Source organism: Ochlerotatus camptorhynchus, unplaced genomic scaffold, assembly GCF_037179485.1.
Source record: "Ochlerotatus camptorhynchus isolate MF236.1 unplaced genomic scaffold, CSIRO-AGI_Acam_v1.1 ptg000551l, whole genome shotgun sequence".
NCBI lineage: Eukaryota > Metazoa > Arthropoda > Insecta > Diptera > Culicidae > Ochlerotatus > Ochlerotatus camptorhynchus.
In genome coordinates this window covers 1333184-1349903 of record NW_027041034.1, presented here as the reverse complement: position 1 = coordinate 1349903, position 16720 = coordinate 1333184, and the positions used below count along the sequence as shown (strand labels likewise).

Here is a 16720-nt window from a genome sequence, read left to right as displayed (position 1 = left end):
CAGAATGCACGTATATTCAAAGTTGTTTTCGGGATATACAAACATATAAACAAACAAACAATTCGTATAGAATGCAAAGAAATGGCTTATACGTACAAAAGTGGAGGCCATATACGTGCATATTTTAATTTAATTTTAAACGAATTGATTTAACATCATTTACGATTTAATATGTAAAAACAAATTCATTTTGAAAAGTCTTACGATGTAGTCTGATTTAATTTGCTGTATCACGACGGTAAAATGAGTCATCGCATATAAGTCGGAGATATGCATTCTATACGATTTAACTTAAACATAATGCGAAGTATGCCATTCTTAAATGCGATTTTGACTTAAACTGTAGCAATTTACGATACTGTCTGTACATTTTTATACGACTTCTGGTTGTCTGGGTAGTGATTTTTTGCGAACTTTAACATCACTGCCCGGTACTATGTACGAAGTGTCGATTAACGGAGGTCCACGGAACTATAGAAAAGCGAGGGGGACGACACATCTAAATCTCAATTCTAGATGCTCAACAAATCTCACACTAGCGAATCAATTTTCGAAAAATATTCTTTCATTTCTCGCATCTACTTGCATCGCACATCATCTTTTTGCAGGAAATCTTCAGAATCGTCATCAATCTTCTTCATATCTACTCAACGTGCGCGTAGCTATCCACAGCAAAACACATTTTTTCCAGCATCGTAGATAGAGTCGGCCCCCTTGAAAAAAAAGTAAACTTTCGTTCTCATCGTCCTAGCTTCTCGCCACAATAATGTACGGGTAATTATATCAGAATTTAGGAATTAGATTCTAGCACCATCTGGGCTATTTAAAAGAAGGGGGTGTGACAAAACACAAAAATGGAAATGATCAGTCGATAAATTTGATAAAAATCTTCTGCATAACCTATGCCACAAACCTAAAACATTGTGGTAGGACCGACAAATTCCACAACCATGGAAACCGATATCAATACCACCAAAACCGGTTAGCGCTGGCATATGGAGAGCATACGATTTATTTTGAAAATTTTCCCAAAAAAAAAAGTCTTTAACAGTCTAACACACACGATGTGGACGGTTTGCCATATTAAAATTTCACCTGAGAACCACTTTGTTGTGCTATGGCTATGATATCGGAAGCTATTCGGCACGTTTTTGAATGGATGGCTCTTTTCACGGTCAACTAACTTGTCAATAGTGTTAGTTTATATAAAATGATTTGCCTCGTGCCAGGATCAGTTCAGTTTTTGGCGAGTCAATAGTCAAGGAGCGACGTGGTTTCGGTTCGGTTCTGCTTCTTTGGGAGCGTTACATGTAAAGTGTAAGATGTCATATGCTTGGCGGTGTGTCGCATTATTGAGTGTTACATTTTTCGCAGAGTCGGTCAAGGCCGATAGTGTAAATGATAATAATCGGACGCTTGGAAATGTCATTGACTTCAGCCAGTGGCTTGGACTGGACTATGGTGACCCGGAACCAAAATTGTTGAAATTGTACGATTTCATTGTGGTTGGAGCGGGTCCTGCCGGGATAGTGGTCGCAAATCGATTGAGTGAAAATCCATCGGTTACGGTGTTACTTTTAGAAATTGGTAAAGCGGAAATTCCATTGGTTCAACAAATTCCGGGAATATTCTTCGCTCAAGCAGCGACGGATTACAATTTTGCCTATGTGACTGAGAGGCAGAAGAAAGCATGTCTAGGACTCGTGGATCAACGTTGTGCGTGGCATCAAGGGCGGGGTCTAGGTGGATCGACGATAATTAATGATATGCTGTACACTCGTGGAAATCGGAGGGATTTTGATTATTGGAATGCAACAGGAAATCCTGGATGGAGTTATGAAGACGTACTTCCGTATTTCATTAAATCAGAAGATGCGAACATTCGTGATTTTGATAGCAACGGATTCCATGGAAAAGAGGGGTACCTACCGGTGGAAGATGCTACCTACAGAACCCCGATTGTGAAGGCACTAGTGAAAAGTTCTCAGTTAGTTGGACTTCCGTATATTGATTACAACGGGCCAAACCAGTTTGGTGCATCTTACGCTCAATTTACGATGAAACGAGGTAGAAGAATGTCAGCAGGAGCAGCATTCCTGCAACCAATCAATAGACGGAAAAATTTACACGTGCTAACGAAAGCGTGGGTTACTAAAATTTTATTCAACAAAAAATCCAAAGAAGCAGTGGGTGTTTTATACACCAGAAATCAAAGTGTTCGTACAGCAAAAGCCAAACGGGAAGTGATTCTGTCAGGGGGAACTTTCGGTAGTGCAAAACTGTTGATGCTGTCCGGAGTAGGGCCTAAAAATCATCTCGAACGGCTAAAAATAAAAGTAGTCAATAATCTTCCCGTTGGAGAAGAACTCTACGATCATCCTGCTGTGCTAGGACCAGTATTCATAGCGACAAATTTGAATGACCAGCTGAAAAACGCAGAATCTTTGATATCTTTACCTAACATGTTGAAATACTCCATGGGAAAGGGCCCTCTCTCTTCTGCTATCGCTGAAGGGTTTGTGTACTTCAGAACTCCAGTTGCAATCTATCCTGACCCAGAATGGCCGGATGTGGAGCTAGTTCAACTGATATCCACGCCCGGTGACGATTACACTCCCGCAACTCGAAGATACTTCAGACTCAACAACGAAACCTTGGAAAATTACTTCAAACCCTTGTACAACAAGCGAGCCTTCATGTACCTTTCTATCCTAATGCACTCGACGACAAAAGGCTCACTAAAACTGAAATCGAAAAATCCGTACGATCATCCACTGTTCAAATATCAATACTTTGAAGACGATCACGATCTGCAGGCCCTGGTGTATGCAATGAAAGGGGCAATGAAAATCACTAGCCAGAAACCCTTCCGTGACTTGGGTGTGAAGCCATACAAAGCGAAAGTTCCGGGTTGTCAGCACTTTTCGTTCAACACCGACGAGTACTGGCGCTGCTACGCCATGACCCTGACCTACGTGGGGTATCACTTTGTGAAGATCGTTTCATTTGTTGCTGAATGCAAAGGAAAATTAACTAACACAATTCCAATCAACAGGTCGGCACGTGTAAAATGGGACCAATGTCGGAACGCTCATCAGTCGTGGATCATCGATTGCGGGTTCACGGGATTCGACGGTTGCGGGTAGTTGATGTTAGCGTTATCCCGGTGGCTCCCAGTGGACACACTTCAGCGTACGCTTACATGATCGGCGAGAAGGCGGCTGATATGATCAAACAGGATAACTATTTGATGTAATATACTTAATTTAAAAACGAATGTGACAATGTACCAATGTAATTAATTCAGATGAATTTTGAGTTTGATCAGTGAGCTCAGTGGTGAATAAAATTGGAATTGTTTACCGGTTGTCAGTGTATCTGCTTCGGCAAATTTTAGTTGTTGTTCTTGTTCATTTTTCGTCGAGTCTGTTCTGCAAACGAGTGCCATTCACCGACGCCAGGGATGTGACTCAACACCATGGCCCTAAATATCAAACCCATCAAATACACGGGACCGTAACCAACGATTTTGTTTCTCTTAAGAAGGACAAACTGGGTTGAGAAAACAGTCACGCTTACCACTCAACCACCGCTCCACTTCAACAGAAAGGATTGCATTGCTGAATACATTTACCGTTCTCGGCTCCTACCTAATGAAACAAGTTTTTCTTTGGCAAAAGTGCTCAAGGTCTGGTCACAATGCATTCACATCTGATGCGTTGAAGAAACATTTTTTTTAAATATATATCGCATAAAATCCGGTTGCATCGTTTGCAGATATGATAATAGTAGGTACCACGCAGGATCATATGCAAATCGGTAAACAGGGGGTGTCCATAAAATACGTAGACAATTTAGGAAGTGAAGGATAGGGATTGACTGATTGATTATCCTCGCAGGGCGAAGGAGGAGATCTAAAATCTCTCAAAAATTATCTACATATTTTATGGACAGCCCGAGATCAGTTCCCATTTCGATTATATTCCAACTTGAGGTGAAGGCTGTTGCTCGCAGAACACAAAATCCAATGAATATAAAGTGGAAGCGGATTTTAGTTTTATTGATTATAGACGAGTTTATCTCTTAGTAAAAACCCATCCAGTGTCTTGACAAAATTGACAGTCTCGCCCAAAGTCCCGCACTTTTATTTTCGAAGTCAAATCAAAGGATATTGAAATTGTTTACAAGCTTGTATTCAGCGGTGTGTATGACAGCACAGAAAAAAAAAATCTGAATTTTAATGGTGATGTAAACATTCATGCATTTAAACTTTCTTTTCACGTAAACGAGCAACTTACAAGAAATGTTCTTTGTAAGCATTGGATGGTTGCATACAATATTTGGAATATTTTATTCATTGTCTCATAAATTCACACGATCTATAATGTATGCTCCATGCGTCACAGTAATGGTAATTTACACAACTTTTTCGAACTTTGAAATTTCGGAAGGTTAAGGGCCTTAAAATGTTACGATATTAACGTCTAAAAGTAGTTTGAGCTTTTTTGGCCAAACGAACAGTCTTACCGATTTCATTATATCGGTATCATTCATCTAATGAGTAATAAGCTGCGCCGGTGGTGTAGTGGTAAGCGTGATTGCCTCTCACCCCAGCAGGCCTGGGTTCAATCCCAGTCGGCGCCGCCGGGATGTTCTGAGGCATAACATCTCTGATCACGCCTTCCTTCGGAAGGGAAGTAAAGCCGTTGGTCCCCGGTTCATGAGTTGATGGGTCGCTAGGTAGGGTCCAGGTGTGGGAGCTGCCTTCCTGGCGTCGGTAGCATTGGTGCTCAGCACGGAAAACAAGATCGACGGAAAACAAATCCAAGGAAAAAAAAATCTAATGAGTAACTTGAAAAAACTACTTTCACACAAAAAAAATGTGAATTTTAATGGTGATGTAAATATCCATGCATGCTAAAATTGAAGCATGTAAACTTCCTTTTCAGATAAACTAGCAACTTTCAAGAAATATTGCTTACAAAGATGGATGGTTGCATACAATATTTAGAATATTTTATGAAATGACTCATAAATTTACACGATCTGTAATGTGAATTTGTATGGTATGTGACGCTCCATTTATGTGCATCATAGTGACATAAATTTACACTACTTGTACGAACTGTGTTTATCATCCTATAAACAAAAGAACACAAGAGCTACTAAAATTAATATGAACCACAACAATCTCCCGAAGAGAATTATTCAACGACATATTGGGTATAGTATAGTATCAACGATGGAGAAAGCTTATTCAAAAAGAGCATGCTAACTATGAGTTGATCGGATGCTTTACGCACGATTTTAAAAACGTATGCGCTGGTTTTGATCGTATGAGTTTAATTGATCAGATTCCTCGAACATTTGCCCTGGAATTAGGTTATCACCCTCCAATAAATGCGTAAATAAATTTATCTTTTAAAAATCTTGCTTTACTGTCTACAGCAGGCCGGTTGCGTACTGGTTGGCTTGACTGCCTCTCACTTCAAAGGGCCTGGGTTCAATCCCAGTCAGTGCCGTTGGGATTTTCTGAGGCATAAAATCTCTAATCACGGGAAGTAAAGCCGTTGGTCCCCGGGCCATGAGTTTGATGGGTCGATAGGTAGTGTCAAGGTATGAGAGCCACCTTCATGGTGTCTGTAGTAGGGTTAGCTACCCCATTTCCGGCCTATTAAGTACAACCCACACTAAGTCTTTCTTAATTTAGGGCAGAATTAGCACCAAACGGAATGTTATTATTACTGATGGCTTCCAAATTTATTTACCTTTCCGTACATACCGGGAGATTTGATAAAGAGAAACCAATCGTTGAGATAACTAACACTACTTCTTGACGCCAAACTCGGTCTACGGATTTTAAACTCGGCCTAAAGGGTGTCCGCGATGAAATTGCCACACACAAAATTGATTCGCAAAATTCGAGTTTTCATCCGATTGCCATCAAATTTTCAGGGATTGAGAAATAACTATTAAACTTCATTTTACCATTTTACTCGTATTTTATTTACAGTCCATACGCAAATGCCCGCACCTTGGCCTTAACCCCGGCCATAAGATTCTGCACAACCTCTGAATCAACCGTTTTTTGCATGTAAACCCATACTTTCTTTAGTTCCTCGACTGTCTTCACTACCTTAGGTCGTTTAAGAAGGTGCTGCTTCATAATCGCCCAGTACTTCTCGATGGGGCGGAGCTCCGGAGTGTTGGGAGGGTTGAACATTTTCGGCACGAAATTGACCTTATTGTCCGCATACCACTTCAGCACGTCCTTGGAGTAGTGGCATGAGGCCAAATCCGGCCAGAAGATTGTTGGGACGTTGTGGGCCTTCAGGAGAGGAAGCAGCCGCTTCTGGAGGCACTCTTTTATGTACACCTGTCCGTTCATCGTGTCCTGGGTCACGAAAGGTGCACTCCGCTTCCCGCACGTGCAGATGGCTTGCCAAACCAGGAATTTCTTCGCAAATTTGGACATCTTCTGAGTGCGGACATGCTCCGGAACGCTGAACTTATCCTTGGCCGTGAAAAACAGGTTGCCGGGGATCTGTTTGAAGTCGGCTTTCACATATGTTTCGTCGTCCATGATGCAGCATTCAACTTTCGTCAGCATGTTGAGGTACAACTTCCTGGCACGGGTTTTGGCGGACTTGTTCTGCTTCTCGTCGCGATTAGGGGCCTTTTGTACCTTGAACGTTCGAAGCCCAGCCTTAGTTTTGGCCTTCTGGACAAAACTTCGGCTTAGGTGCAGCTTCTTAGCCACATCCCTAACGGAGGCGTTCGGATTTCGGTTGAAGGCCCCAACTACGCGGTTGTGATTTTTGGTATTGTACGGAATACTTTTTCCTTCACTTCTGGGCTTCCGATCGGTGGTCAACCGTTCCTCGAACCGCTTAATCACTCGCGACACCGTGGAATTCGCGATTCCCAACGTTTTAGCGATGGAACGATGCGAGAGATCCTTGTTCTCGTGATGAATGCGCAAGATTTTATCACGCACGAGCTGTTCTTTCGACTCCATTGATCACAGGACTTTAAAACTTGCAGGATGTAAATAATGCACTATGAACTAAATCCACTCAAATTTTCATTAAATTCTACTCAACGGTTAAAAAGTTAGAGCAATTTCATAGTGTGGCAATTTCATCGTGGACACCCTTTAACGCATTGAAACGCCATTAAAACGCCAATGAATTCACTTCAGCCTATCGAATGAAGATAAAAATTGATTCGATCGGAGCGCTTCTTTTGTTTTTGGGAATAATGGGTGCAAACCTTCATATCACGCGTTCTCATTGACTTCGTTTGGTAACTTAATAACTAAAGTATCGTACCAAACGCATAATTGACATATTAACTCTGTAACCATGGAAGTTTTCTGCTCTATAGGTTTTCTGCTCGATAGGCCCAAAATGGGCGATTAGGCCGAAGTAGTTCTCTACCCTATTGGTACTCAGTACGGAAAACAAGATCGACGAAAAACACATCAAGAAAAAAAAAATGTCTACTAAAACCGAAATATTTACAATTCTGTAGTCTTGATACTTCCCATGTTTTAAATTGATTAAACGCACTTTTCAAAAAAAATTTGTTAGCAGCCTCTATTATTTGTTATATTTGGGTCATTCGTAACTTGTCCGGTGATTATATGTGAACTCGAGACTTTGGCGTGAGAGGTATGGATGTTGAATACGGCGATTCAGCCTACACCGAAATCATCAGCTTCATACAAATCGGTGCTCGTTTGCTCATTCGCCATAAAATTACTAAGGGACCTAATTGATTCAGAAAGAAACAGTGAAAAATCAAAACAAAGCAAAAGAACAGAGGCACACATCTTTAAGCAAGCTCGAGTAGATTCAATTAATCAAACAAAAGCTTATTAATATACGCACACGTGCGTTCAACACACCAAGCATGGATCATCGCCAGCTACACCGGCAAATAAATACTAATCAAACCAAAGAAAGACTTAAATCATACCTCTGTCAGTCATGATTGCGGCACCGGTTCCGGCATTCCTCTTCTTTAATTCATATATCTATCTAATCGGGTAGCACCATCACTCGAAGTACAGTTTTCATTAGAACTTACAACCGAACAGAATGGAGCTCCGACTTTTGATAAATCTGATTTTTGTCATGTGCCTATCGGGATCTTTCAATGTAGCGCATCGCAGGAAACGTGCTATCGTGCAAACACCCATACAATCCGATCCGACTGAAAATGAATCTGGAGCTGACTTAGTGGATATCAGTGCCATCGAGAATCTGGAAAAGAATACAACAGTTGGGTGCTGTGTCGAATCGATGCATTATTTGTCCGATAATACCGATGTAAATGTGTTGCTGCTGAAATCCAACATAAGATAGATGCAAATCTATTTTTTCTGGAGGAAGGATGTTTAAGCATGAACGGCGCAGAAGGACTGGATGGCTACCATCATCAATTAATCATATACGAGAGTGAACGGGACAGATTTCGATTCCTGGCAGATATCGCAATGTACTTCCATACGAGCGTAAATGTGGATTGCAGGATGCTTGTATTCGTGGATTGTTTAGAATGAGTGGATACCCCAAACCTGGGTGCTTTTTGAAGTGATTTTAAAATGCTATATATTGAGGAAATGTCAGCTTCGGCATGAAGCAGGTAATGCAGTACTGGAGTGCCCATTCATATCCTAGAGCATCATTTTGCTTGCTTTTTCAAATGGATGTATCTATGTTCAATGAACATGTTTAAAGCCGCATTTTGTTTCTTTCTCATTCATGCTGGGCTAAAATTAATAATGATGAAAAAAAAATTGGACTAGAATGATGCCATTGGCGAGATCTAAATGCCACGTCCGGCCCGCAGGCCACACGTTGGGCAGCGCTGCTCTAGATCATCATTTACCCCTCGACGATAAAAGGTAAATAATTGCCAAGGTCATTATTTTCTCTACTTTAAAATATAACTATCGAAACATACATTCAAAACCAGTAGATTTATATTTAAATTAGACACAGTTTATTAAATGTTATTTTTAAAAATCTCGTATCATTTCACTGACTTAAACTGTGTTTTAAATGTTCTTGTTTAGCTTATAACTTAATGAATGTTGCTTCACTCATACTTGATTTACATTTCATATAACAAATGGAATTTCATGGCATACATATTAATAATAAAAAAATACCATGTGTTAGCGACCTAAATAAATAAAAAAAGAATTTTCTGTTTTGTTCAAAATTAGGCTTATAATTCATTTAAGGGTAAATTTATACAAGTGACACAAACCGATTACTAATACAATATATCTTGGCTGCGTCCCAATTACCGAGTTAAAAGTGGCAGTTCGAATGTAATTCATGATCTTAGAAAATTTCTGTATTGTCAATTGACCGGTTCTCGATCCGAAGCTAGCTGATGTTGAAAAAAATATCTTTTTGTCTACAACATTGCATTTTTATTTGATTTTTAAAATTAAACAACATTTTTACAAATAATATTCCTAGTAGGTTATAAATAAGATTAAATTTCGGATAATTTAATAATACAATATGTATTTTGATACATGAAGATTTGATATTGCTTTATTTACTGAGACAAAAATCGGCAGCAGTGGTCACTAGTTGACGATCCTATCCGATTTTGTTTCCTAAAATTTCATTTTAATGCGTTCAGTTTCGTTTAGTTCAGATCAGTTCAATTTAATTAAGTTTGAAAAACTTGGCATCAACTTCAGGTTGTACATACTGAAAACTGCGACTTAGCACTAGGCAACCACAGCTAGGCACTAATGTCGATTAGCATAGTTTGATATAATTTATCCAAACTCAGCTAAGATTGATTAGTTTTTTATGTATGTTCCGCTTAGGAGTTACATTTACATTATCTGAGTATGTTACTTTTGGTGCAGATTTGTTATTGATCCAATCACGTAAGATATGTATATTTTAATTGATACCATCTGCAGAAACAACATCACAGAACACAATCGATTACTAGTCGAACCTTTAAGCTTAACTAACCAGTGAACCATACACCGTACTCTTGATTGCAAACAAACTGCACCGGCTTGTTCGAACGCGGATATAATCAAGAAGGCCTTAATACAAAGCACTGGCGTCTACGAATATGCACAGAACCTGTGCACGTGGCCTCACAATTATAGGCAACGTAAATTGGAGGGTTCTAGTCTACCTGTGGTGCCTTACAACCGTTCACTGGTCAGTTACAGTTGGATCTCCTAGCTGAACGTAATGAAGTTTAGAATACTAACAAGTTTTACACTGGTCATATTTCTGTCTGAAGCTACGGTTGTGCGCTTGCTGACTCGTCTCGGTCCAAATGGAAATAACACTCTTGGTGACTATGTTGATTTCAGTAGTGCTTTGGGCCTGGATTACGGGAATCCGAATCCGAAAATTCGAAAATCTTATGATTTTATCGTAGTTGGAGCAGGTCCAGCTGGCTGTTCCGTGGCAAACCATTTATCCGAAAATCCCGCAGTGAAGGTTCTTCTCTTGGAAGTTGGGAAAGCGGAAATCGTCCCTGCTCAGGATATTCCAGGAGGATTTCTGTTCCAAACTGCTACAGATTATAACTATGCATATTTGAGTGAGCCTCAGTCAAAAGGTTGTTTGGGTCTAATCAATCAGCAGTGTGCTTTTCATCATGGACGAGGTCTTGGTGGTTCCACCATCATCAATAATATGATCTACACTAGAGGCAACTGGCGAGATTTCGATGCCTGGAATGCTTCCGGTAATCCTGGGTGGAGCTATCGTGACGTGCTTCCATATTTTATAAGTGCTGAAAATGCCAACTTGCGCGACTTTCAAAATAATGGCTACCACGGCAAGAATGGATACCTTTCTGTTGAGGATATACCTTATAGAACCCCTCTGGCATCTACCTTTGTCCAAAGTGGATTGAGGGCTGGGTTACCTTATATTGATTACAATAGCAGGGACCAACTAGGGATTTCCTATATTCAATCCAATACCCGAAGAGGATTGAGATGGACAGCTGCTAGGGCGCTCTTGAACCCTATTAGAAATCGAAAGAATCTACATGTTTTAACAAAGGCCTGGGTCACAAAAGTGCTCATCGATGATAATTCAAAATCAGCGATCGGTGTAGAGTACACTAGAAATAAGAAGACTTTTATCGTAAAAGCCAAACGGGAAGTGATTCTCTCTGCGGGAGCATTCGGCAGTGCAAAACTGCTCATGCTTTCCGGGGTTGGGCCTAAGAAGCATTTAAGAGATCTTGGAATAAAACTGATTAAAGACCTTCCGGTTGGAGAGACTCTATACGAGCATCCAGGTGTCATAGGTCCTGTTTTTCTCGTCACCCAACCCATCGATAATAACATTAATTTTGAAAGCACCCTTACGCTTCCCAACATGATTAAGTATCTCTTCGGTCAAGGTCCCTTCACATCAGCTTTCTCGGAGGCAGTAGGATACATAAAGACTCCAGTTTCACCGTACCCCGATTCTGATTGGCCTGATGTGGAGCTGATTCAAACCGGCCTTCAATTGGGAGATGATATAACACCTGCAGGACAGAACTACTTCCGGGTAAACGACGAAATTTTGAATTCATACTTTCGTCCGCTGTTTAATACGCGTGCCTTCATGTACGTACCTCTGCTGATGCACTCCAGAACAAAAGGTTCGATCAAACTGAAGTCTACCAACCCGTTTGATCATCCACTATTCAACTACACGTTTTTCGACGATGATCGTGATCTGCAAGCGCTGGTGTATGGAATCAAGGAGGCGATTAGAATTACTGGACAAAAGCCATTTATTGACATTGGAGTGGAACAATACACTCGTAAGCTGCCGGGGTGTGAGCAGTTCGAGTTCAACAGTGATGAGTATTGGCGGTGCTATGCGCAGACTTTGACCGTAAACTTCTATCATTATGTAAGTGTGGTAATTGATTGCGTTGATTTTGAGCTGAGTGGATAAACTAAATTTTTATTTTAGGTCGGAACATGCAAGATGGGACCAGAATCTGATCCCACGACTGTTGTGGATGCTCGGCTGAGAGTGCACGGAGTTCATAAGTTGCGGGTGGTTGACATTGGGATAGTTCCAAGAGCTCCCTCGGCTCACACGGCAGCTGTGGCTTACATGATTGGTGATAAAGGGGCAGATATGATCAAAGAAGACAATGATCTCCAGTAATACACGCAGGGAAAAAGTGTTGCACACATGAAATTAGTTTTACTAATTAAAATGTAAGATAGGTTTTTGGATTGGCATAGTCAAGTTGAGAACCTGAAAAAACAAAAAAAACACTAAAGTATTTAAAAAAAATTCTCAATTCAATGACGTTTCAATGCGTTAGGCCGGCATCCGTAGGCCAAGTTTGGGGTCAAGAAGGAGTGTTTTATTTTAAACAATATCCCTAAAATTTGTGACTATATATCAAATATTATGGTACGTACGGAAAGGTAAATAAATTTAAAAGGCATCTTCAGTGATGAATGTTCACTCGGCTGTCGACAGAAGCAGGTCACTGTCGATGTGTGTCACGCGATCGTCTGTTTACTCGGCAGCAACGATTGTGTGGTCCCCTCATTGTTCTTAATCAGCAGCTCTTTCGGTCGATGCGTCGTCGAATTTGAAAAGCAACCATTTCGTGTGGATTGTGTGAGTGATACCCACGTTTTGCGTCCATTGCTACAATGGAAGCGCTCTGCCCTCGTTGGCGATACTGCCATACAATGAAACCACTGGAATCGGATCCTATTCTGATATAGCGGAAGATAACGTGTTTATTGTGTTGCACCTTTTGACTCTAGTTTTACGATGTTTTGTGTAGTGAACAAAAATCTTCGGTTCTGTAACGTGAATTCGATTGAGCCTTATAAAACAAATCAATGAACAAAATCTGCAGTGAAAACATTCCATTTTGTGAAACAATCCGTTAGAACAATAGAGGCAAGGGGCGGTAAAGGAGATAAAGGTGATTAAAGATTTTAACTCCTAAACACCCCAAGAGCCTCAATTGAGACCCCATTGAGAATATAAACGTGTAAAAAAATTTCGAACATCCTAATAACCCTCGAAATTTAGGCCTTACTTTCGGAAATAAACTCGATTAAAAATTTAGAACATCCAAACACCCCAAAACCACGATTTAGGCTTTATTTACGGAGATGAATACGATTAACAATCATTAATTATTAACAAAGACCATTAAAATCAGTTTTGTTGGCCTAATAAATAAACGCGATTCACGATTTCGAGCATCTAAACACCCCTATCGTGATTTAGGCTATATTTACGAAGGTAAACGGATTAATAATTGTCAATACCCTAACAGCCCTAAAATCACGATCTATGCCTTATTTACGAAGATTATCACGATTAAAAGCTACGACCCATTAAACACCCTTAAAACCGCGAGCATATTTCGATGTGTAAGAATGAAAAACAGCTGAAAAATAAATATCACAGGCCTATTTATTTTTAAGACTTGATATCGACTAAACAATTTAGTACAGTCTTCCGCGATCGTCACTGAAACGGCTATTATATATCAATTTTCATCCTACCGTACTCTAGTGGAACTATCAACCTGCCCTCTTCAGACCTTTCTCTAGCTAATAAATTATCACGCTTAAGCTAGCGAAATTGTTGAATTATCAAAGAAAGGTTGATAACAGGACATTGTCCATGTAAATGTCACTTGAAGTTAATAGAAAAACTTCAAGAGGATACGTGTCGATTCTATGGCATAGAAAAGGAAGACTTTGAACACATGCTACACAGCAAAAAAATAATTTTGATATCACGTCAAAGTGGATGCACGACAATCATGTCGAAAATATGGTGTAATATTACTTGCTAAAAAGGACAAAATTATCATTAATACAATGCATGAACTGACATTACGCTGCTTTTATTGCATTTTTTTATTTATGTGGTCATAAAAATTACATAAAATTTTCGACATGATTGTAATGCATCCACTTTGATGTGATATCAAAATTATTTTTGCTGTGTATGCTCTTGTGCAGCAATGTTCAATAAAAGGCGTATTTTTCTGGATAAGGGGCTGGCAGAACCCTTTGATTTCATCCGAAATGTAATACCTGATTGGGAAAATGCTTTTGGTCAGTCTATTTCGGTTGCTTCACAAAATAGTGATACGGCATACTTATAAAGAAATATAAAAACGGGGAATATATTACATTAGACCAAAGTAATGGTCGCAGTGATGAATATACCCAACACGAAAAAAAAACTTCATGTTGGATAGCATTTCCAACCAACTCTGAAACATCATAGATTGTTATCTTCTTTGATCATATCAGCTCCCTTATCGCCAATCATGTACGCAATAGCCGCTGTGTGAGCCGATGGAGGCTTCGGAATTATTCCTATGTCTACCACTCGGAGCTGCCTAATTCCATGCACCCGTAACCGGGGATCAACCACGGAGCTTGGGTCTGTGGCGGGGCCCATTTTACATGTAGCAACCTAAAACGAGAACTTGGTTTTCAGATTGTCAACATTTTAAAATTGTACAATTACACTCACGTAGTGGTAGTAGGTAGTAGTTAAAACCTGTACATGACATCGCCAATAGCCGTCACTGTTGAACTCGAATTCTTCACAGCCGGGAACTTTCGCGGAATACAGTTCCACTCCTATGTCGGTAAATGGCTTCTGACTAGTTATCTTGATTGCTTCTTTTATTCCATATACCAGTGATTGCAGATCACGATCATCTTCAAAGTAGTTGTAATCGAAAATCGGGTGATCGTACGGGTTCGTCGAACGCAATCTCAATGATCCTTTTGTCCTAGGGTGCATCAACAGTGGAAGATACATGAAAGCTCGTTTCTCGTATAACGGTCTGAAGTACGCGTTCATAATTTCATCCGTAATTCTGAAATAATTTTGCAAACCTGGAGACGCATCATCTCCAACTTCTCCAGCTGCCTGAATCAATTCAACATCGGGCCAATCAGGATCAGGATACTGTGAAACAGGGCTCTTCACGTAGGCTAATGATTCTGTAAAACTACTAGTGAACACTCCTCTGCCGAAGAGGTATTGTATAAAGTTTGGAACGGTAATCACTGAGTCAAAATTGTAGAGGTTATCAATCGGTGTGCTAACAGTGAAAACTGGCCCTATTGCTCCAGGGTGATCGTACAATGTTTCACCTACCGGCAATGTATGGATCACTTCAATTCCGAGATCTTTCAAATGACCCTCTGGACCAATCCCAGAAAGCATCAGCAGCTTAGCGCTGCCAAATGCTCCTGCTGATAGAATCACTTCCCGTTTAGCTCTTACCGAAAATGTTTTCCTATGCCATGTATATTCCACTCCAAAAGCAGTTTTCGTTTCTTTGTCAATGAGGACTCTTGTGGTCCATGCTTCCGTCAGAATGTGCAAATTTTCCCGTTGTCTTATGGGATGCAAAAGAGCTCTAGCAGCTGACCATCGCAGTGTTCACTCGGCTGTCGACAAAAGCAGGCCACTCTCGATGTGTGCTACGCAATCGTCTGTTTTCTCGGCAGCAACCATTGTGTGGTCCTCCTCATTGTTCTTCATCAGCAGTTCTTTCGGTCGATGCGTCGTCGACTTTGGAAAGCAACTGTTTCGTGATGAGTGTGTGAGTGCTGACCACGTTTTGCGTCCATTGTTGCAATGGACGCGCTCTGACCTTCGTTGGCGTACAACAATTTGCCATACAATGAAACTACTGGAAGCGGCTCCAGTTCTGATGGAGGAGGCTTTTTGGATAGCGGAAGATAAAGTGTTTATTGTGTTGTACCTTTTGACTATAGTTTTAAGATGTATTGTAAAGTAACCAAGAATCCTCGGCTCTGTAAAGTTAAGTCGGTTGAGCCTTATCAAATAAATTAATAAAAAAAAAAAAAAAAAAAAAAAAAAAAAAAAGCTGACCATCGCACACCTTTCTTGGTCAAGGACTGCACGTACGATACCCCCAACTGATCTCTACTGTTGAAGTCAATGTAGCGCATTCCACTTTCCTGAGCACTTTTCACAAAAGTGGAAGCCAGGCGAGTCCTAAACGCTATGTCCTCGACCGACAAATATCCATCCTTTCCATGGAAGCCATCATCCTCAAAGTCACGCAAATTTGCTCTCTCTGCCCGGATGAAATATGGCAGCACATCGTCGTAGCTCCAACCAATGTTACCTGATGCATTCCAAGAATCGTAGTCTCGCCAATTGCCTCTAGTATAAATCATGTTGTTGATCAAAGTCGAACCGCCGAGTCCTCTACCATGGTGCCAGGCACACCGCCTATCTTTCATTCCCAAACATGCTCCTGTTTGGGGCTCGGTCACATAACCAAAATTGTAATCCGTTGAAATTTGAAAGAAGTTTGTTGCGGGAACATCCTGAGCGATTGAAATTTCCGATTTGCCGAGCTCCAACAGCAAAACCGTTATCGAAGGATTTTCTGACAGGTGATTTGCGACGGAACATCCTGCTGGTCCTGCTCCTACCACGATGAAATCGTACGATTTTCGAATTTTAGGCTTTGGGTTACCATAATCTAGACCCAAAACTGTGCTGAAGTCCACATAATTACCGAGAGTTTTGTTTCCATCTGGTCCGAGATGGGTAAGAGCTTTCACTATGTTTCGTTTGTAGCGTTTTGCTGTTACTGCTTGATCCAGAATGCAGACAAGTAGCAGCACGTTTATCCACTTGTTTCGATGCAT

General features: G+C 40.6%; 3 protein-coding genes across 3 annotated transcripts; 2 read left to right on the top strand and 1 right to left on the bottom strand.

Annotated features, from left to right (window-relative positions):
* Positions 1–1322: 1322 nt before the first annotated feature.
* LOC135713395 (glucose dehydrogenase [FAD, quinone]-like) lies at positions 1323–3256 on the top strand. The gene is made up of 2 exons (XM_065236499.1): positions 1323–2990; positions 3056–3256. Exons 1-2 carry the CDS (start codon positions 1323–1325, stop codon positions 3254–3256), a joined length of 1869 nt encoding a protein of 622 aa, XP_065092571.1.
* A 28-nt stretch (positions 3257–3284) lies between these two features.
* LOC135713394 (glucose dehydrogenase [FAD, quinone]-like) lies at positions 3285–12185 on the top strand. Its single transcript, XM_065236498.1, has 4 exons — positions 3285–3294; positions 10438–10952; positions 11193–11921; positions 11985–12185. The coding sequence occupies exons 1-4, from the start codon at positions 3285–3287 to the stop codon at positions 12183–12185; spliced, it is 1455 nt and encodes a 484-aa protein (XP_065092570.1).
* Positions 12186–14291: 2106 nt separating this feature from the next.
* LOC135713393 (glucose dehydrogenase [FAD, quinone]-like) lies at positions 14292–16720 on the bottom strand. The gene is made up of 3 exons (XM_065236497.1): positions 15988–16720; positions 14550–15280; positions 14292–14489 (listed from the first exon to the last, which is right to left on the bottom strand). Exons 1-3 carry the CDS (start codon positions 16718–16720, stop codon positions 14292–14294), a joined length of 1662 nt encoding a protein of 553 aa, XP_065092569.1.

Coding starts and splice junctions, on each gene's coding strand:
- LOC135713395 (XM_065236499.1), top strand. CDS start 1,323: ATGTCATATGCTTGGCGGTGTGTCGCATTATTGAGTGTTACATTTTTC. Junction 2,991..3,055: donor CCTACGTGGGGTATCACTTT/GTGAAGATCGTT, acceptor TCCAATCAACAG/GTCGGCACGTGTAAAATGGG.
- LOC135713394 (XM_065236498.1), top strand. Junction 10,953..11,192: donor CTTATATTGATTACAATAGC/AGGGACCAACTA, acceptor CTCTCTGCGGGA/GCATTCGGCAGTGCAAAACT. Junction 11,922..11,984: donor CCGTAAACTTCTATCATTAT/GTAAGTGTGGTA, acceptor TTTTTATTTTAG/GTCGGAACATGCAAGATGGG.
- LOC135713393 (XM_065236497.1), bottom strand. CDS start 16,720: ATGCATCGAAACAAGTGGATAAACGTGCTGCTACTTGTCTGCATTCTG. Junction 15,281..15,987: donor GCGCTACATTGACTTCAACA/GTAGAGATCAGT, acceptor TTCTATCAGCAG/GAGCATTTGGCAGCGCTAAG. Junction 14,490..14,549: donor CTACTACCTACTACCACTAC/GTGAGTGTAATT, acceptor TTCTCGTTTTAG/GTTGCTACATGTAAAATGGG.